This window comes from Sus scrofa, chromosome 3, assembly GCF_054392235.1.
Source record: "Sus scrofa isolate SSC_HxYL_T2T_F1_AM1 chromosome 3, Sscrofa_HxYL_maternal_Yorkshire_Landrace_v2.0, whole genome shotgun sequence".
NCBI lineage: Eukaryota > Metazoa > Chordata > Mammalia > Artiodactyla > Suidae > Sus > Sus scrofa.
In genome coordinates, this window is record NC_139385.1 from 83237663 (window position 1) to 83259467 (window position 21805).

The 21805-nt window shown below is 45.2% G+C and overlaps 1 protein-coding gene across 38 annotated transcripts in view; it reads right to left on the reverse strand.

Moving 5' to 3' along the window:
• Positions 1-21805, reverse strand: part of DYSF (dysferlin) — a 227193-nt gene that overhangs the window by 46055 nt on the left and 159333 nt on the right. For 18 of the 38 annotated variants that reach the window (XM_085018948.1, XM_085018943.1, XM_085018942.1 and 15 more), the window contains one exon: positions 17497-17559. The exons of the other annotated variants lie outside the window; for them this stretch is intronic. In XM_085018948.1, the coding sequence (XP_084875074.1) occupies positions 17497-17559 (63 nt within the window). The remainder of the gene's footprint in view (positions 1-17496; positions 17560-21805) is intronic. 38 annotated transcript variants of the gene reach the window in all.

Genomic DNA, 21805 nt, shown 5'->3' on the forward strand with positions numbered 1-21805 from the left:
CCAGCACGCTCTTCCCTCCTGTTACAAAGATGTTCTGCTTGCATCAGACCCAAGGCCACCCCTGCACTCATACCCTCTGACCCAATCAAGGATGTGATTCTCTTCATCCTCTCCTGCCTCATCACACTTCCCTCTCTCCTGGATCGTCCCATCAGCATTCAAACATGTGACACTAGTGCCCCATCATAAAAAAAAAAAAAAAAAACAACTCTCAAACCACACTTTCTCTTTTAGCTCCCACCTCCTTTCTCCCTTTTACAGAATAAATGTCAAAAGAGTCGTCTACCCTTGTCTCTAATTCTTGTCTTTCCATTGTCTCTGCTCCACCAAAACATGCCTGTCGAGGCCACCAAGGACCCAGGCCTCGGTAATCAACCAGCAGCAGCACTTGATACAGACAGTCACTCCTCTGTCTTCAAAACATACCCCAGGCCTTACTGGGCACCACGGTGGTGGGACTCCCAGGGCTCCCGCCCCCTTCCCACTCCTTCCCCTTCACCTATGCTTTGATCACCCGAGTGGCCCGGGGCTCTGTGCTCAGACCTCTTCTCCTTCCCATCCACTCCCACCCGCTTCGGATTCTCCTGCAGTCTGATATTATCTTTTTTTTTAGGGCCACACCGGCAGCATATGGAGGTTCCCAGGCTAGAGGTCCAATCAGAGCTGCAGCCGCCAGCCTATGCCACAGCCACAGCAACTCCAAATCTGAGCCATGTCTGTGACCTACACCACAGCTCACAGCAACGCCGGATCCTTAACCCACTGAGCGAGGTCAGGGATCGAACCTGCGTCCTCATGGATGCCAGTGAGATTCATTTCCGCTGAGCCATGACAGGAATTCTGGGTGTGACATCTTTAAAGAACATATATATTAATGGAAAAGGGGAGAGGGATAAATTAGAAGGCCAAGCTTAACATACACATTGCAATTTATAAAATAGATAACCAACACAGACCTCCTGGAGAGCTCAGGGAACACGGCTCAATAGTTCATAATTTTACTGTACAGCAGACATTGACAGAACATTGTAAATCAACTATAATAAAAATATTTTTAAACAAAGCCCCCCCCAAAAAAAGTTCCCACGAGGGAAAAGAATCTTATGTATAATTGAATCACTGTCCTATAACCTGCAACTAACACAACATCATGAATCAACGATACTTCAGTTAAGTAAATAAATAACATGTACATTCAGGAACCCCACAGGGAGCTCTCTCCAACCAGCATAACCTCTCATCACATGTCAAGCCACCCGACATCTCCAACTGGACATGTGAGAAGCTTCTCAAATGGGCCACCTCTAGAATCCAAATCCTAATCACCTCCCACCCACCAGCTCCTTCCACAGTCTTCCTCGTATGAGTAAGTATGGTTCCTTCCTTCCAGATGTTCAAGGCAAAAACCCTGCAGTCCCCTTCAGACGCCTCTTCCTCAAGCCTCGCATCCCATCCATCAGCAAATCCTGTCGGCGCAGTATTTAGGATCAGGCCACTGCTCCCCTATCACCGCCCCCCGGCGCCCAGTCCTCTGGATTATTGCACCAATCTTCTCACTGGACTCTCCGCTGTCACCCTGGCCCCCAGATCTGTCCTCCACTTCACGGCCACGCACATCGGAACACGTGGCCTCTCTGTGAGCATCCTCCAGTGATTCGCCAGCTCCCTCAGCATCGGGCCAAAGCCCTTGCAACTACAATGAGCTAAAGTCTCTCGTGATGAGGGCCCCGAACCTCGCCCCTCCCACATCCTTCCACTTCCTCCCTCACTCGTGCTGCTCCCACCACATGCCCCCTTCCTCACATGCCCCCCCGCGCCAGGAACTCTCTTTCTCCCAAAGACGAGTCAAGAGTCATTTCTTCACCTCCTTCAGGTCTCAACTTTATTGAATCCGCTATGCCACATATTTTAAATCCCCCTTCCCCGGAGTTCCTGTTGTGGCTCAGTGGTTAACCAATCTGAGTAGGAACCATGAGGTTGTGGGTTTGATCCCTGGCCTTGCTCAGTGGGTTAAGGATCCGGGGTTGCTGTGAGCTATAGTGTAGGTCACAGACTCGGCTTGGATCCTGCATTGCTGTGGCTGTGGTGTAGGCTGGCAGCTACAGCTCCGATTCGACCCCTAGCCTGGGAACCTCCATGTGCCATGGGTTCCGCCCTAGAAAAGACCAAAAATAAATAAATAAATAAATAAATAAATAAATAAATAATCTCTTTCCTAACAAAGCTTAACTGGATCAGACTTAACTTGCAGACACTAAATTACCTGCCCCACAAAAGGCCTCAACATACTTAACATAAATAAATAAATAAATAAACTAAACCCTCCTCCCAGCAATTCTCATTCCTCTTCCCTTGCTTTCTTTCCCTAGCAATTATCACCATCAGACATGCCATATATTTTATTTAGGCACTTGTTTATTATGTCCCATGGTAAATCTTTGTCTTTTTTGACATTCACCCTCAGTACTTAGAACATTGCCTGGCACATGTTTGGAGTTCAGCAAATATTTGGTGGATATGTGAATGTCTGAACCACAGGGGGCGGGGAGGCGGGGTCCTTGGCGTTTAAATTTTCTAAGGTATAGAAAAGAAAATCATGGACTTGGAGAAGAGACTTGTGGCTGCCTGATGGGAGGGGGAGGGAGTGGGAGGATCGGGAGCTTGGGCTTATCAGACACAACTTAGAATAGATTTACAAGGAGATCCTGCTGAATAGCATTGAGAACTTTGTCTAGATACTCATGTTGCAACAGAAGAAAGGCTGGGGGAAAAATGTAATGTATACATGTAAGGATAACCTGACCCCCTTGCTGTACAGTGGGAAAATAAAAAAAATTAAAAAAATTAAAAAAATAAAAGCCATATATGCAGGAAAAAAAAATTTCTAAGGTAGATAATACGCCACTTAAAAAAAAAAAAATAGGCAGGCATTCCTGTTGTGTCTTACTAGTAACAAACCTGACTAGTACCCATGAGGATGAGGGTTCCCAGGCCCCACTCAGTGGGTTAAGGATCCTGTGTCGCCTCGAGCTACAGGGTAGGTTGCAGAGGCTGCTCAGACCTGGAGTTGCTGTGGCTGTGGTGAAGGCCAGCAGCTGCAGATCCAATCAGACCCCTAGCCTAGGAACTTCCATGTGCCACAGGTGCAACCCTAAAAGACAAAAAAATCAAAATTAAAAAAGGCTTTGTAGTTCCCGTTGTGGCTCATCAGGTTAAGGACCCAATGCTGCATCGTGGGTCCCAGATGCAGCTCGGATCTGGTGTTGCCATGGCTGTAACACAGGCCTCAGCTGCAGTTCTGATTCAACCCCTGGCCGGGGAACTTCCACATTCCACAAGTGCATCCATAAAAAGAAAAGAAAAGAAAAAAGGCTTGGGAATTCCCTGGTGGTCTAGTGGTTAAGATTCAGCACTTTCACCACTGTAGCCCAGGTTCAATTCCTGGTCTGAGAATGGAGATCCTATATCAGGCCCCCACACACTATAGCCAAAAAGGAAAAAAAAAAAAAAAAGCCTACAAAGATCTTTTCTCCCACTATATACAGAGGATAAGAACATGAAGAGGGTGAGAGGAAACAGCAACTAGAGATCTGTGATGATTTCTGACAAGGTGTCCCCACACCCTACCCACCTGCCCAGGTTAGCTCCAAAGTATGCATGGAAGAGACCCCTCTGTAACTCTGGGGATCTGGGAAGCAGCAGCCATCCAGATGCTGCCAGAGGAATTGAGGCGTGTGGCCCTTGGCAGACGGCTGCAGAGGTGTCATGGGTGAGCTGGGGGGAGTCCTCATCATTTCCCCTAGACCTCAGAATGGCACAAAAGAACTGCCTGCCATGCTCCTTGAAAGGGTGTGAAAGACAGTTGAGGGAGAGAGAGAGAGATTGTTTGGTCTGTGTGCCCAGGAATCAGTGGGCCTGTAGATCCAGGGCACACATACTGGTGACCAAGGTCCCTCCTTGTGGAGGTCATGACATTGTGGAAGCCCAGTGAGGACAAGGAAGAAAACCCCCCAAAACTGACTAAAGCTTAAACCTACAGGGTTGAAGAATCCCAGGACTCTTCTGCCATCAGGGAAAATGTGTGCTCAAAAGAGAGATTAAGATGAATTACAGAAAAATACAGTTATATTGTCAACACACCCAAGGATGTGACTTGAATAGTGTTATTCCTGCTATTTCACTAACCTGGCATCTGATGGAGTTAGCTCATGCCCACTGCTTCCTTCTCTTCCTCAAGAAGTCCAAGTATAAGATAGCATACTCAGGGAGTTCCCATTGTGGCTCAGTGGTTAACGAATCCGACTAGGAACCATGAGGTTGCGGGTTCGGTCCCTGCCCTTGCTCAGTGGGTTAAGGATTCAGCGTTGTCACAAGCTGAGGTGTAAGTTGCAGACACGGCTCGGATCCCGCATTGCTGTGGCTGTGGCGTAGGCCGGCAGCTACAGCTCCGATTCAACCCCTAGCCTGGGAACCTCCATGTGCCGCAGGAGGGGCCCAAGAAATGGCAAAAAGACAAAAACAAAAACAAAAAAAAAGATAGCATACTCATAAGAATGAGCCCCACGGAAACAGGACAGTCCTTCCATGGCTTAACCCAGATAGGCCAAAGCCAACCAGCCCTCTGATGTTAGTGGAATCCCATAATCCAAAACTCTGAAAGGGAAATGGCCCTACGTTCTCTAATTCCAAGTGTGCTCTTGACCTCATTTTGCAATAGCTAAGCATCTAGCCTTGGAACATGGCAAGGAGGAGAGACAAATTCAAAAGGATCGGTTGTTGAAGTGTCATCTCAGGCTTTAGCCAGAAGTCTGGCCATTGAAACATTATTTCCCTGCGCCCAAGGTTCAAGGTCTCTCACCGAGCAGCCTGCCAAGCAAGGAAGTCTGATTAAGGCACGGGTGGGCGGCCTCTCCAATTTCAGCTAATAGCCAACATTCAGTTCCTGAGCAACCAGAGCCACGTAACAAAGACATGTTTCTCCAGGCCTGATCCAGTCTAATGGACACCCTAATCCCTCCGAAGACCCAAATCAGCACAGCCCCTTCAGAACATTTAATTTCCCATTTTCATTCAGTGAGCCTAAGCCATTTCATGAATATGGATAACGAAACTGACAACAACCATTCTAAGCCTGACTTTTTTTTTTTTTTTTTTTTTGGTCTTTTTGATTTTTTAGGGCCACACCCGAGGCATATGGAGGTTCCCAGGCTAGGGGTTGAATCGGAGCCGTAGCCACTGGCCCACACCACAGCCACGGCAATGCCAGATCTGAGCCTCGTCTGTGACCTACACCACAGCTCACAGCAACATAGGATCCTCAACCCACTGAGTGAGGCCCGGGACCAAACCTGCGACCTCACGGTTCCTAGTCAGATTCGTTTCTGCTGCGCCACGATGGGAACTCCTTTTTTTTTTTTTTTTTCCTAAGCCTGACTTTCTGTGAAGTGAGAGAAGTTGGGGCCAGGGAGGCAGTGGAGACAGGGGGCATCACTTGTGTTCTTGCCCCAGGATGACCACTTGAATCAAAGAGAAAAGTTCATGGTCAAATTCATTTATCACCAAGGCGACAATGTTAAACCTTGGGGTCACTATATGGAACTATATACCCACCTCTAAAAAAGAAGTCTATATTTTTAAAACTAATTCTAAGCAGCCCTTCCTTGCCTATGTCAACCCGGAGGCAGACATTGGGACCTTGTTGAAAGTAATTTTTGTCTAGGCACAAAATCATGATCAAGAGAGTCCTGTAACAACCCAACACTGGGACTACTGGAAGTTTTGAGTTGATGTCTGCAAAGTTATTCTGCAACCAATAAAGTTGACCATGATCAACGCTCTTGTTAATGTCATCAGTATTACCAGCTTGACCCCCAATGCTGCTGCCCTAAAGCTCAACATCTGCATAACTGGAATAAGGATATGATGATTCTCTATTCTTTAGTGAATTTCCTAAGATTTTAAAGCCAGGTCTATTTGCTCATACACACATTAATACAAACACAGACATATCATGTAAGTATTCACACCTACATGTAAACCAGACAAACCTCCAGACATGCAACACCCCGACTTTGAACCCACCTACCCGGTGAACACTAAGCCCCTCACGCCCCCCAAAACCACACAGACACACGCCCACAGCCAGCTACCATGTTGATTCAGCAGAACTCTACACACTCATAACAAAAATCACTTAATTATTTCCACAAGTGGAACACTGGGCTTTCAACCTCTTGTTGACACTCCCTGCAGCTCTGACTCCATGTCTGTCGAAGGGATCATTACTCTGTTACTCGGACTTCAAGCTGGACCAGCAGAGATGGGAGGGGAAGGAAGACCTTTAACCAAAACGCAGAATTGCTTCCAAAAGCCCCAATGAATAAATGTGCCTGAAATCTGGCAAAGGCAAGCAGATGGTGAGCAGAGAAGGGTCAGGGTCTGACAATTTGACTATTGGCCTATTCCAGATGGAGGACCCAAGTGGAGGGGGGGGTAGGGGGGGGAAACGCCTGTGGGGAATCTCTTTCCAAACTCAGGAGCCTACGTATGTACATGGACCGCTGACTTGGTCCTCCAAGGACAGCCTGACCACCTAACCTATGTAACCCATGTAGAAAGCCCGGTTAAATGGAATCTATCCAGGAGGGTGCATGAAAGAAGATCCCATCAGAGTTTTCAAGAAAACCATGAGACATCACTAATTCAGAATTTGTGATGATTCCAATAGGGCCTGGGCAAAAGCTTGCCTTACCTTCATTCTGCTTATGTAGACAGTTTTGCTTTAACACGGGTTCCAACCATCTACTTAAGAGAAAAACTATTTTTGAAGGCCTTCCCAGGACTGCAGAAGCATTCATCAAACTACAGACACTAATCGTAGCTATCTTAAATTCAATTTTAAAAGTATTTGGGGGGCGCCTACTATATGCCAAAGTCAACCTACTTTCTAGTCACTATGTGCGTTTTCATACACAAGACCATAGTGCTTTGCAAATATTCTATATTTTGAACTTGCTGCTAATTCGGGCTGGTTTCCCATGCCTTGGTGAGTGTGAGAGAGGCGCTCACATCACTGGGCAGGTTGATAGGCTTCACTGAGCATCCTCAGAGGAACCTATACTCCGCAGTGAGCTCTGAACCAGGTTCCAAGCATTGTTTGGACCCAGGCTGGAGAGGAGGAGGGAATGGGGCGAGTGACGAGACGGGACCAACAGGGGTAGCAAGGCATTATATCAGACCTCGGAGAGAACTTCCTGTCCTAGAGGTTTCCAAGAAAGCCGAGAAATTCCCTCTGGGAAGAGATGAAGCTTCTTCCTCTGGGTAGGAAACCAGGTCCCTTGTGGACCAGGAGAAAGACCTCTTGGGAAGAGGGGTGTACAGGGTGAGAACTTCCCCGAGGGGTGTACCCCCCTCTCCCGAAGTACAGGGCTGGTAAGGCGGGGGGCTGGGGCCTCTTCCTCCCTGATGAGGCCCTGGAGTTTGCCAGACAAATCTCACCCTGGGCTGTCCCCCCTGCATTGCACATCAGGGCGGGGGCGGGGGGGTGCACCCCCGAGGAGACCACAGGAATGCCAAGCAGGGGAAAGGCGCCCGGAGCCAAGGGCTCCGGCAACGAGGATCCAATATCGGCGGGTGACTCCAGCCCCCGTAACAGGAGAGACCGTAAAGTATGTGCTCTGCTTCCCAACCAGCAAACACAGCAAATAACCAATTACTCCAAATAGCTAACAGATTTCAGCTCTGATTTCCCTCCCCTTCCTCCCCAGTGCCTTCACTTGTCATTTGATGGGCGATTTGTATTTGCTCTGAGAAAATGAGAGAAGGAATGACTCACAAAGGAAGGTCCGGATTACACACAGTGACAGGCATCAAACCTCCCTAATCAGAACTAATGGGAGCGGGGGGAGGCCAGGCTGTACTGGCAACACATCTGAACCGGAGATATTTTTAAAGAAGTACAGTTCTGTTCCTTTCAAGCACATACAGTAATTCTTGCTGAACCAAGAGTGCCAAATGCATGTCCTCAGGAAACCTACTTTAAGGAGAAGATAAGCATCGTCCTAATTAGCACATCAGACAGATACAAAAAAAGTACAGGTAAAAACCCATTCCTGTCATTAAAGTTCAAATACACCCCCTCAAACGCTGGAGGTCAGAGAGGCAAGCATGTTGCGCTGAGACAAACCGCCTTGGATGGGATGCCTTCTGGAAATGCTTCCTTACTGGGGAGCCACACCCTGTAATTGATTCCTTTGCTCAGAAAACCTTTGCTTCAAAGTCTTCAGATAAATTGTTGTTAGTACCCATGAGCGGCAATGAAGCATTCCCCCCAAAACTTGGAATTAAGGGAAATAGGGCTGCCCTTGGAGAACCAGAGCATGAAATCAATGCAGAGGGGATCAGCGCAAGGAGAGGCAGTCACCTCAAAGCGAAAGGTGGCTTCTACACTCAGCCTTAGCCGTTAAGTGGGTAACTGCACTAATACATCTAGAGAAAGACTCTATCGGGGGTGGGGGTGGGGAGAGGAACCAATCCGTCTTGGAAATACAGGCCAGGAGGGGTTAGAGCTGACCATTCAAGGGGAGGGTCTCGGGCATAGGGACAAAAGCCGTCCCTACATTTGGGCACGGATATATCAGTCTCCTTTAGAGGGCTATCACTCAGTGTCAAATCCCAGAACTCTCTCCCCTTGTTCTGATTCTTCACTCATCTCTAATCACAATTTGGCTCCCTGATTGCTGAGCCTAGAGAGAGAGACCACAGGCTGGACCACCATCCAAGGTCACATCCCCCAGGCAGAAGTCTTTCTCACTGTAAATTCATAAACTGGAAACCTTGGTTTAGAATCTCGAATAACGTGCATCTAGCCCTAAGAAAGTTGACCCATCAGGTTCTGAACTCAACAAGGTTGAAGGTCATTCCAGCCAAGACTGTAGAAATTTCCCTAAAAGTAATGCCCTTACCTGGTGTTTCCCTGCTAGGAAAGAGTCAGCCCCCCTTCATTTAAGAAATTCTTCTATAGGCGTTCATAGGCAAGAATTGTGGCTCTGACCTAGCCACCTAGCACCTGACGGCCACCACAAACACAGAAAAAAACTCTCTTCAGCCCAGTAGAAAGGCCTCTGATCCTATTTTCCTTCTTACTTCTCCCACCCAACGGGATTCCTAACAGGCAAAAGTAAAACTGCAGCAACCTTAGGCTGTTCCCTTCTTCTTTTTATCTGAGTTTGAGATTAGAAGGGGGCCCATGCCCTAATGCAAGAGCCATCTGAGCCCCTGGTACTTGACAAGCAAGGTCTTCCCTCTGCAAGGACAGGAAGAAAAGATTAAGGTTCAAAAGAAAAGGAACAATACGAGGACTAAGGCAGGTGTTCCATTAAAGAGTTGAGTTTAAAAATGAAAGAAAACAAATGACCAATTTATGATCACAAAAGATCTCAAGACGTTCCCAAAAACGAGAAGTTAGAATACGTGATCCTGAAGGAAATAGATTCTGCATGAAGGCATCTTGCATGACTGTCATTGATTGTGCACAACAGACATTGATTTCCAGCAAAATGACAAACTAGAGGACCAGAGAAACCCTCTAAGTAAGAACACCTCAATTAGCAAATCCTTTTTAAATGAGTGACCGAGCTGACGAGAATGTCAAGAAGATCCTTGGGGGCAAATAAAAGCACAAAAATCCAGAGAAAGAAGGAGCCAAAATGCAAACTAACTGTGGGGCCCCAAAAGCACAAGTCAAACATTTAGTTTTAAGTGAATCAGGGTTTGTAGTGTTTCCAGGCATCTGGTAAAAATAAACACATGTCCTCTCCGAAAGAATGTGACTTTCATCCAGACCTCAAAGAACTCTCAGACAAAGTTCCAAGGAACATGAGTTCACAATCAAAAATACTGAAGTACATAAGAAATGAGGCACCATGAGCGAGAGTCAGCTAGAAACACCAGCTGCAGATCAGACCCATAAGGACGACAGAAGCAGAATTATCAGGAATAGGACTTTAAAGGGGGAGAAAACTGTTTAAAAAATAAAAGGAATTAAAAATATGGCACAGAACAGAAGACTTTCAAAAATAAACAAGCAGATTTGGGGAGAAAAAGAGAACTTTGAGAGAGAAAAATATTAATGCTTAGGACTAGAAACTCGATAGATAAGGTTAAATAGACTTTAGAAACAACTTAAGACTTCATGAATGATAAGACATATTTTCAGAAACTAGCCTGAGTGCCACATAAACCCAAAATGCGAAAGATGAAGCGATATGGGGAACAGAGCAGGCCCACCATAGATCTAATCAGAGTTCCAGAAGGAAATGAGAGAACAGAGAATAAGTGAAATTTGAAGAGATAATGATCCGCTATCCAGAACAAATTAAAACAAAACAAAACAAAACAAAATCCAGTCCGCAGCTTTAGGAAGACAAAAGCACAATGGAAGCCAGAAGACAGGCTGAGAGGAAATAAGGGTCAGTGAAACTAGTGTTTCTAAAATAAGGGTGAAATTAAAATATTTTCAAACAAAAATTTAAAAGTGAGAATATTTACAATGAATTGATCCTAATGATAGCAATTTCTACAGGCTTCACTTCAAGATGGATGATCCCAGAAGGAGAAAGACTGGTCTACAAAACAAAAGTCAACGCAGGTATAGCTAAAAGAAAAATTGATCACTTAAAAAAAATATATTGCTTTTAAATGTTCTTGGAGTTCCCATCGTGGTGCAGCAGAAATGACTCCAACTAGGAACTGTGAGGTTGCGGGTTTGATCCCTGGCCTTGCTCAGTGGGTTAAGGATCCAGTGTTTCTGAGAGCTATGGTGTAGGTCGCAGACTCGGCTCGGATCTGGCTTTGCTGTGGCTGTAGTGTAGGCCAGAGGCTACAGCTCTGATTAGACCCCTAGCCTGGGAATCTCCATATGCCGCCAGTGCAGCCCTAAAAATACAATACAATACAATACAATACAATACAATACAATACAATACAATACAATACAGTACAATACAATACAATACAGTACAATACAATACAATACAGTACAATACAATAAATAAAACGTTCTTTATAGATGTGAGACTAAAATACCAAACAAAAGTTTGTAAACTGGTAGGTGACTTGAATTAAAGCATCTAAGTTTGCAATATTTTGGAGGAAGCTATAAACACCAATTAAATTTAGACTGTGCTAAGTTGAATATACATGCTCAAGTTTCTATACTAATCACTAAAGTAATAGAAACAATGTATAGCTTTGAAACTGAAAAGGGAAGAAAGAATGAAAAGAGAGTGTTCTTTCAACCCAAAAAAATGATGGGGAAATAAAAGGGTGGGACTAACAAAGACACGGAATAAGACGGCAGAAATAAATCCAAATATATCCATAAACACAACCAAAACAGACTGTCCAAATCTCTAGTTTAGAGTTTATGTCAAAAAACATTTAAAAAAAAATCCATCTATTAGATGTTCATCAGAGAGACACCTAAAACAAAATCACAGAAAAACTGAAAGTAAAAAAAAAAAAAAACAGAAAAAAGATACGCTAGGAAAACCCCAATCAAGAGAATATGGGATAACTACATTAACATAAGACAAAACTCATTACTAGAGCTTTTAAAGATGGTGGAATGGAGGTACATATCATTAAAAGATTCAATTCTCTAGGAAAATACAAATTCTAAAGTTGTTTGTGCCAAATAACACAGCATCAAATATATAAACGGGGAAAAAAGTAGGCAGAAATCATAAGGAAGAATAAACATCACATGAAAGCAGGATGTTTTAATACACCTCTCTCAGAAATTGATAAACCACACACATACAAAAATCAGAAGGAAAATAGTTTTGAATAAAAAGAGGAACCCGTCTGATCTAAATGGACATGTTATATGTAAAACACATTGAGAGCATATGCATTCTTTTCAAGCACACACAAGACAGTTACAAAAATTGACCTTGTACGAGGCCATAAAGCAAGTGTCAAGAAATATTACACGCAGACCACATTCTCTGAACCACAGTACAGTTAAGGTAGAAACCGATAAAAAGATAACTTAAAACATAAGTTAGGAACTTCAAAAACATACTTTTAAACAATTCAGGTGTCAAAAAGAAATATAACAGGAATCAGAAAATACTCAGAACTGGAAAACAACAAAAAATACCACTTATCAAAACCTGTGGGATGCATAAAGCAGTACCTAGAGGGAATTTTATAGCTTCAAATGCTTACATTAGATAAGAGGAAAGTTTGAAAATTGATGAACTAGGCAAAGCACTTAAGAGGTTAAAAACATAGCAAGCCCTCTATAAATAAAAGGAAGATGATAATAAAGAACTAGAAACTAGAAAACAAGGAAATATTACAGCTAAACCAACAGAGCTAAAAACTGGTTCTTTGAAAAGACTTTTAAAAATCTGATAAATTCTGGCAAGAATAATAAAATATAACCTTAGGAATGAAAGGGAACATAAATAGAAGGAGAAGAAATTTTTTTGAAAAAGTAAGAGGTTACTATAAAAAATGCTATGTCAATAATTTTTAGGAAGAAATGGATAAATTCCTATGAAATATAAATCACCAAAAATGACTCTCATAGAAACAGAAAATCTCAAAGGTCCTATAAACATTTTTTAAAATTGTATCAGCAGTTTAAAATATTCCCAAGAAGAATACGAAGTCTAGACAGTTTTACAAATGAATCTGCCAAACCTTCAGGCAACAGATAATGTCAAGCTTTTGTCATTTATTCATAATCTAGAAAAAGAGCAAATATGCCCCTAGTCATTTTATAAGATTAATATCATCTAGATACCAAACCCGAAAAGAACTGTATCGAAAAGAAAACTCCAGGCCATTATCCCTCATAGAAATTGATGCAGAAAAAAATCCCTAAACTAAATATCTGCAAACTGAACCCGGCAATGCAGAAAAAAAGATAATATAACTCGACCAGGATAGATAGTTTCAGAAATGCAAAGTTGTTCCAGAATTTTTTTTAAATCTATTAATGTAATTCACCACATTAGCAGATTAAAGCAGGAAAATCATATGATCACCTAAACAGATACAGACAGAACCTTCAATAAAATTTAACACCATTCATGATTAAAAAAAAAAAAACCTCTTAGCTAACTAGTTTTATTCACCTGATAATTTCATACTCAGTAGTGAAACATAAAAACAGTCCATTTTTAAGTTATAATAGATAAAAATACTCTCCGCTATCAGTTACATAGAATATTAAACTTAAGATCCTAATCAGTGCAGTCAGACAAGAAAAGGAAATAACAAAAAAAGAAAAAAAAAATGAAAGCACACAGAAGAATCAAAAAATTTAAAGAAAATCAAATATAACAGAAAAAATAAAATTTACCAAAAAAAATTTAAAGAGCTGGTTCTTTGGATGAAAAACAACCATAAAATAGATGAAATGCTATTCTGACAAGATAAATTTTTAAAATAACAAATTATAAAATTAGGAATGAGGGTAAAAACAGAACAGATACAGCAGCATTTTCTTTCACGTAATTTGTATAAATCCACACTAACGTAATAAACAATATCTGAAGACATTTAAGGCACTAAATTACCTGAAGAAGTAGAAAGTGATTAAAGAATCCATTCCCCAAAAAAAGGTGCTGGGTCCAGTCTTACAAAAGAGTACAGAGTAGGTGCATCTTATACACCTGTATAAGGTCCACATTCCCAAAGATCCTCTATCATTCAAAACTCACATAACACCATTTTTAAGAGAAGACGATGGCTATCCCATTTCACCAGCTAAACCATAAATACAATTCATTTGGCCACCACTTTTTACATTACATGACTGTTCATCTTTTAATTTAGATAGATTCATATAATTACCCATTTTATACATAAAGTAAGATTACGAAAACATTTATATCATGTAATTTCCAACTTGCATAATTCAAATTCATAAAGAATGGCTCTCAGATATTTTCTAACCTTGAGGAAACACTCATTCTCATGCCATAGAGACTGTTCAAGAACACAGAAAATAAGAATACACCTCAAAAGATATTTTACATGAATCACTTCGCTGTACAGCAGAAACTGTCACAGCATTGTAAGTCCACTAGACTTCGATAAAACTTTAAATAATGAAAAAAAAACAAAACAAAAATTATGAAACTATTGTAACCCTGATATCAAAACCTAACAAAGACAACTTAAAAGTAGCACTTATTGGAATTCTTGTCGTGGCGCAGTGGTTAATGAATCTAACTAGGAACCACGAGGTTGCAGGTTCGATCTCTGGCCTTGCTCGGTGGGTTAAGGATCCGCGTTGCGGTGAGCTGTGGTGTAGGTCGCAGACGCGGCTCGGATCCCACGTGGCTGTGGCTCTGGCGTAGGCCGGTGGCTACAGCTCCGATTGGACCCCTAGCCTGGGAACCTCCATATGCCGCAGGAGAAAAGGCAAAAAGACAAAAAATATAAATAAATAAATTTTTAAAAAGTAGCACTTATTAATAACAGAGATGCAAAAATCCTAAACACACAATAAGAAATCTAACTTAATAATATATTCTAGAAGTTCTTCACACACACTTCCCCTTAACCAGGATTAACAAACACTGCCTATCCTCTCTGCTCACAATCTAAGGTCCAAAGCCCAATGAAAGCCTGCAGCTAATCTAATCTGTCCACTTCAGCTCCCAGCAGATGAGCTGTGTGTTTACCAAGAGTCAACTATTTGTTCTCAAATCTGTTTATGCCAGTTGTACTAATATGGTAATTAGATCAATAAGTAAATGTTATAAAAATATATAAAATTTGAATTTAAAAATGAAGGGCATTTTATCTCTGAAAATGAATTGAATGCTGTTGATTTCTCCAATGATGAAAATTAAGTGTGAGCGAGGTAACCAAAAAAGGTGTGGGGGGAATTTTAAACACTAAAAAAACTCCACATTCAGATTATTTTCCAGTTATCATTAAGATTGCATCAAACCGGGAGTTCCCATCCTGGCGCAGCAGAACCGAATCCGATTAGGAACATGAGGTTGCGAGTTCGATCCCTGGCCTTGCTCAATGGGTTAAGGATCCGGTGTCGCATGAGCTGTGGTGTAGGTCGCAGATGAGGCTCAGATCTGGCGTTGCTGTGGCTGTGGTGTAGGCTGGCAGCTACACCTCTGATTCGACCCCTAGCCTGGGAACCTCCATGTGCCGCAAGTGCAGCCCTAAAAAGACAAAAGACAAAAAAAAAAAAAAAAAACACACATCAAGCTAAAGACAAAAATCATAGATAATGCATTTTGAATGTGGTTTATATGAGAAGCACAACATGACCCTCGAATAGCAGATCCAGATTCGAAGGGCTTTGGCACATGTCAAATGACAGCCAAATGAAGAGACACGGACATGGTTAAAAAGAAAATGTTTATGTCCTTATATTTGACTTTTAATGAGTCTCTATTTAACCAGCTTTTTCAATTAGCCAACCAACTACCTATCTGGATTGATTGCATAAGAGGATTTCAATTGTAATAAACTATAATACCATGACCAATGGACTAATCTGGATTTACGCCAGGAATACAATATATATAAAACGAAACATATATAAAATTTATATATATATATATATATATATAATGGAACAGTGGAAAACAAAATAATCATCTTGATAAATGCCAACTGGAGAGTTCCTGCTATAGCACAACAGAATCAGGGGCATCTCTACAAGGCCAGGACACAGCTTCAATCCCTGGACCACATGGGTTAAAAGAGCCAGCATTGCCACAGCTACAGCATAGGTTGCAGCTGTGGCTTGTGGCCTGGAAACTCCACGTGCTGCAGGGTGGCCAAAAGTGGGGGGAAAAAAAGCTAAATGGCATTGGGTAATATTAACGAACAATATAGAAATAGAGGACACAACCTGACAAAATCAAGAATAACGACCCAAAACTACCAATCATTATCATAATTAATGGAAAAATGATAGATACCATCTCATTAGACTCAGGAACTAAGTAAGTTTGCTCACTGGCATCTCATTTAGCAAATGTTATTCTAGAAAAAAAGGAATATGGTATAACTTTAGAAAGAAGGTGATCTATTTATTAGTGTTTGAAGAAAACAATCTTATCTACTTGGAAAACTCAACCAAATCTCTTAACAACTGGCAGAACTAATAAAGATGCTTAATAAAGAGCCTGTTTCAGAGTAAATATACAAAGATATTGTTTGTCTATAATCTAGCAATATCCAGTTAGACAAGTCATAAGAGAAAAAAAAGATATTTCATTTAGATAGCAATAAAATACCTAGGAGTAAACTTAACAAGAAATGGGCTACATCTATTTAAAGTAAACTAAAAATAGCTCCTCTAAGGGACATAAAATAAGACAATAGTGGAAATTAAGAAATGAAACATCCAATGACAGGGGACTAGTTAAAACTTTATGGCTGTCTATAGAATGGAATGACATGCAGTCATTTTTCAAAGAATATAAAGATAAGGAAAAACATTTACAATACACTTTTTAGGTAAAAGAAAATGCATATTTTTTAAAGTACACTATGATTCCAATTTTGTAAAAGAAAAAAGTATGCACATGAGCATAAGAGATATCTAAACATGTAGGCACATCAAAATCTTAACAGTGCTTATCTCCAACTGGTAGAAATACAGGTGGTTTTAACTTTCTGCCTTCCACTTTTTGAGTTTTCTATATTTTCTACAATAGATAAATTGGAAAACATTTAAAATATAGAGTGCTTCCACACAGAAGCCATAAAACACCCAATACAGCACTGCCTCCTCTTGGTGCCATGAATGGAATTTAACTTTCAGCAGGTCCTATCTCTTAGGTCCCCCTCCAGGTCTGGGGCTCCCCTTGGCCCTCAGCGAGGGACCTCATGAGTCTTTGTTGAAGGCTAGAAACCAAAGTCATCTTCCTGGAAGGATCCACGACCCATAAAGATAACACCTAGGAAATCGGCCCAGGAAGACAGAAATAGACCTATTGGGAGTGACAGGAGTGAACTGTGGGCCCCCTGCCCACCTCTCGGAATCTGCTGGGGACGTCCAGGGTTCCTCAGGCACACACCTTTCATGCCTCTGGAAGGCGTAGAGAACGTCAACCTGCCTTTGCCCACAGGGGCTTCCTGTGTCCCACCCACATTCTAGCCGTCAGGGTCTAGAGATTTCCCTGGTTCCACTAGCCCACCAACCCCAAGCAACTCCCCCGGCCCTCGTGCAGGTAAACAGGATTGAGGTAAATCCCAGGATGCGCCAAGAGATCATTCAGGGTCCATTTCTGAGAATCCGCCCTTAGCTGTCTCCTCACCCCTCCTCATCCCTCCATCACTGCCATGGGGCAGGTAACTGCTTTTGGCTGGGGCTAAGAAAATTCCTTTCCTCCCCTCCACTCCCACCTCCTCTGTTCCCTTCCTAACGCCCTACCCCCGCTCCGCCCCCCATCCCCGGAAAATCAAGGTGCCCACAAATAGGTAAGCAATACATACATGAGGACTGGATGGAGAAGACGCCATGTTAGTGGGGGCCAAGCCCGACAGACCATCCGCAAGCTACAAATTAAACACGCTGGTTAGCAACAGGAGGAGAGAGACCACTTCAAGGAGGACTGGATGGCCCCGAAGAAGGAGAGCTCTCCCACCAGGCCCCCTCTGCCCTCTCTCCAGGGAGGCTCAAAGGTTGTGGGAGGAATGGGTGCTTGGGAGCTGGACAAGCGTGGCTCCAAATCCCGGCCCCGCCGCTTTACCAGGGACGCACCACCTTGCGCGAGCCCCCGACCTCTCTGACTCAGCCTCCTCATCTGGAGAATGGGCACACAGTGTGTGTTGTCACAGAGTAACAGTGAGGGCGGATGAGATGAAAGTTGTGAAGGACAAAGGGAGGCCCTTGGGAGGGGCTCAGCCAACGCCTGTCTCTTGCCCACTTTCTCAATGCCCTGCCCACCTCAGATACACCCAAGCTCCCCATCATCCCTGGTGGGTTCTCCTAACAGCTGAGCCACGCCAACCCAGGCCTGGGCACCATTCCTAAGTCAGGGCAGGTTTCTGAGTCTTCTGTCCTCGAGGACAAAAACCAGAGCATCCTATGGCTTCCCCCAAATCAGAGGGGGTTAAAGAGTCTCATAGACAGGAGTTTCCACTGTGGCTCAGAGGGTTATGAACTCGACTAGTATCTATGAGGATGCAGGTTTGATCCCTGGCCTTGCTCAGTGGGTTAAGGATCTGGCGTTGCTGTGAACTGTGGTGTAGGTCGCAGACGTGGCTCAGATCTGGTGTGGCTGTGGCTGTGGTGTAGGCCAGCAACTGCAGCTCTGATTCGACTCCTAGCCTGAGAACCTCCATATGCCAGCAGAGGTTCGGCCCTAAAAAAGCTGGAAAAAAAAAAAAAAAGAGCCATAGACATGCCATCCCTATACTACAAAAACTTCCCCCAATCTCCCAGTTCTGGGAATCCATACTCTACAGGATGAATCCCCAGGCTGCTGGGTCCTGGAGGGCCTTGGAGGGGGTCAGGACTGGAGGCAGGGTGACTTTTTCAGAGGCTACTACAATAGTCCTGGAGGAGGTGATGGAGCTGGGGCGGGGGGCAGGGGGGTGGGGTGGTTGACGAGTGCTAGTCTAGATGAATGAGACCCCAGAGGCCTTCCAGGCAGAGAGAGCATGTATGAAGGACAGAGGAATAAAGCAGTGCTGCCGGTTCAAGAGAGAGCCAATGGTCCAGGAAGGCAGGAACAGGGGATGCGGCTGACAGGTGAGGAGGCAACTAGGACCCAGAGCTCACAGGGTGAGACTCTCTCTTCCTGGGAGCTTGTAGCAGGGGGCTCTGGGAGACTCCACAGGAGGCCAGCCCCAGGAGTCGTCCTTTTCTCAGCAGGAAGATGCAGAGGGACCCACTGAGTCAGGAGGGCAGGAAGAACTCAGGGAAACAGAAGCTGGGGCCGGCGGGGGGGCGGGGGCAGGGGGGGGTTAGCCTGGACACTCACAGGTCCACGCTTGCTCTGGGAAGGGAGCTTCAATGAGGGGGAGCCCAGCCTGCCCTAAACTAGCCATCACGGCTGTTCAGAGCCAGGAGCACAGGCAGAAGGGCAGGGGGGCTGGCGGGCACGCAGCTGGGCTGTTGGATGGTTCTGGGGGGCTGGCTCCATGGGGGTGGGGGTGGTGCCACCTCTGGAATGGACCGGATGAACTCCCCGTGAAAGCTCCGGCTGCCCAGAGACTAGCCCAGCCAGGCAGCAGCTCTGCCCCTCCTGTTCTCATCCTGAACCTCACAGAAGCCTTATTGTTATTTTTAATACTCTTCGTTTTTAGAAAGGTGAGAGGGAAACCGGCAGTTCAGCAGTGCAAGAGGGAGAAAAAAAATAAAGCTAAACATAGTGTTGCAAAGGGTCTGGGCCAGCTTCCGAAATTACATGTTCCCCTTTGGGATTAGGGCATAATTTGCCGCTCCAGTTCTGGGAGCACGTTTCCACCTTCACGGCGTCCCAGAGACTAAAACCGGAGCAAGGCGGCTCAAAATTAGCCGCAGCAGGAGCCAGGGAGCAGCCGGCCCCAGCACCCACCCCACCCCATGGACTGGGGGGCAGGGGCAGTGGTGGGAACAGGTCTCCTGATGCCTCATGCATGGTAGCCTGTGTTTGCCCCATAGGCTCCCAGGCCCACCTCATACTCACACTCACATACACACACACACCCCCTACACCATCACACACTCAAGATCAACAAACATGCTATCAACGTACACACACACACAATCAACACAGAGTCAACACACACACCTCCCACCACCAAGCTGTTGTCGCAGCTCCTCTGCCCCCCAGGAACGCCCTCCTCTCCCATCTGCTGTTCTAACTCCTCTGGCCCAGGGCCCTGGAAGCAGCCTTCCTGACTGTTTCACCCACACTGACCTGGCAGGGCCCAGAGTCCGCGATCTCGGTGTCCTTGCGAACCCAGCATTCGTCGCTCCAGCATCACTTGGATCATCTCATCTGGATCTGCCACATCCCTCTCCCCCTTTGCCAGCCAGAGGGGGGGCTTCCCAAGAGCTCGCCTCCTCTTTCTCCCTCCTTACTACACACATGCTCCCCATGCTCCCTCTCTGGAGACCTCAAGAGGGAACCCCTAGCCCAGGTGGTACCTCAGAATGATAGGCAAGAGCGATCCCTGACCCATGGCTCCAGGCACATCTTAGTGCCTGAAGGTGGTATCATTGGGGGGGGGGGGGGCTCCACCTCCACTCTGAGCCTCAAGGCCCTCTAGGCAATGGTGGGGGTGGGGAGCATGGGCCGGGTGTGTTCCTGCTCTGCTTCTCTCCCCCCCCCCTTCATCATCAGGATGCCAAAACCCAGCTTAGGAGACAAAGAACCCTATTCTGTTTTAAAGACAGAAAGAGAGTCCAATTCACACTCAGAGGCAGAAGGAGAGAAGACAGAGAAGCCCCTGGGGGACAGGGAGGGATCAAGGACCCTCTGGCAGCAGTTCATTCACACTGTGTTCCTGGTTGGAGGCAATACCTATTGGCTCCTTATTTTTCTAGATTTTCCAGACTTTGTGTAATGAACATTTAGTTCTAATCAGAGAAAAAGGGATCTATCCTTTATTTCTAGCAGAGCACGAGAGGGAATGAAGAACCTCTGGGCACTCCCCCCCTGAATCTGAGGACCTCCCCAGGCCTCCCCCTCAGAAAGTTAGACATCAAGGCCACGATTTCTGCAGCAGCACCCCTGAGATTGCACAGCCATCTGCTCCCAACCTCCCCCACCTCTCATACACACTCACGTGCACACACACCACAAGTACATCCAACTACCTCATCCCTGGGCTATGGCTCTAAAATCTGCGCAAAGGACGGCCTCACAGACCGAGGACACCCTGCGGGGTTAGTGTGTGAAGCTCCTCGCATCCCAGCTCCCCCATCAAGGAGACGAGTCCAGGAGGCCCAGGGACCCACCACTAGGGACCCTCTTCACCGAGCCCAGGAAGGCCGAGTGAGCAGATCTGCCTCATACAACCATTTCAGATCATCTCTGGAACTGTTCACTCTTGGCAGACACCAACACATTTCTAGAAACCCGTGCAACACCTGGCCGTGGTTGTCAGCCCAACGACCGGAGCATCAGAAAAAATCTGGGGTGACATTTTCTCCTGCGTAGCAGCTCACCCCAGGAATTGGACAGATGATAGGGAGAAGGTTCTTCAGCAGAGAAGGGGCAACGGAGCAAGGAGATGGGAGAGAATGAGAGAGAAGCTGGATCTGGCAAGAGTGCGCTGGTAGCTGGGAGGAGCCTTCTGCTGGGGCCGCAGCCAGAGCTGGCGAGCGCCGCGCCGGAGGCCATCGCAATGGGAATGATGCAGGCGGCCTAGAGACATGGGCTGGACAAACAGGAGCCAGCAAAATCCAAATTCTGCCAGACTTCTTGTGCCTCCGGTCCCCGGAGGAGGCCAGGGCCCTGCATCCTATCTGCACTGGGGGAGCGGAGAAGGGCAGGAGCCCAGCCAGAACCATCTGGCAAAAGGCAAACCTTTGGAACTGGAGCCCACAGCCTCCTGGATCAGCTCTAGGGTACCTGGTCCTCCCAAGTCCTGCTCAAGAGAGAGACAGGGTAAGGGAAAGATTTCCTGGAACAGCCAAATTGGATCAATGATCTCAAGGAAAAGCTCAATATAAAATCACTTTTGCTAAAGCCTCCACTAGACCTCATCAGGGCCAGGGTTTCCTGGAGACCAGGACTGGTGGCCCTGCGGGCCTCGGGACTCCCGGAGAATAAGGTTATGTCTCCTCCATCAGACAGGGAGCTCAGTG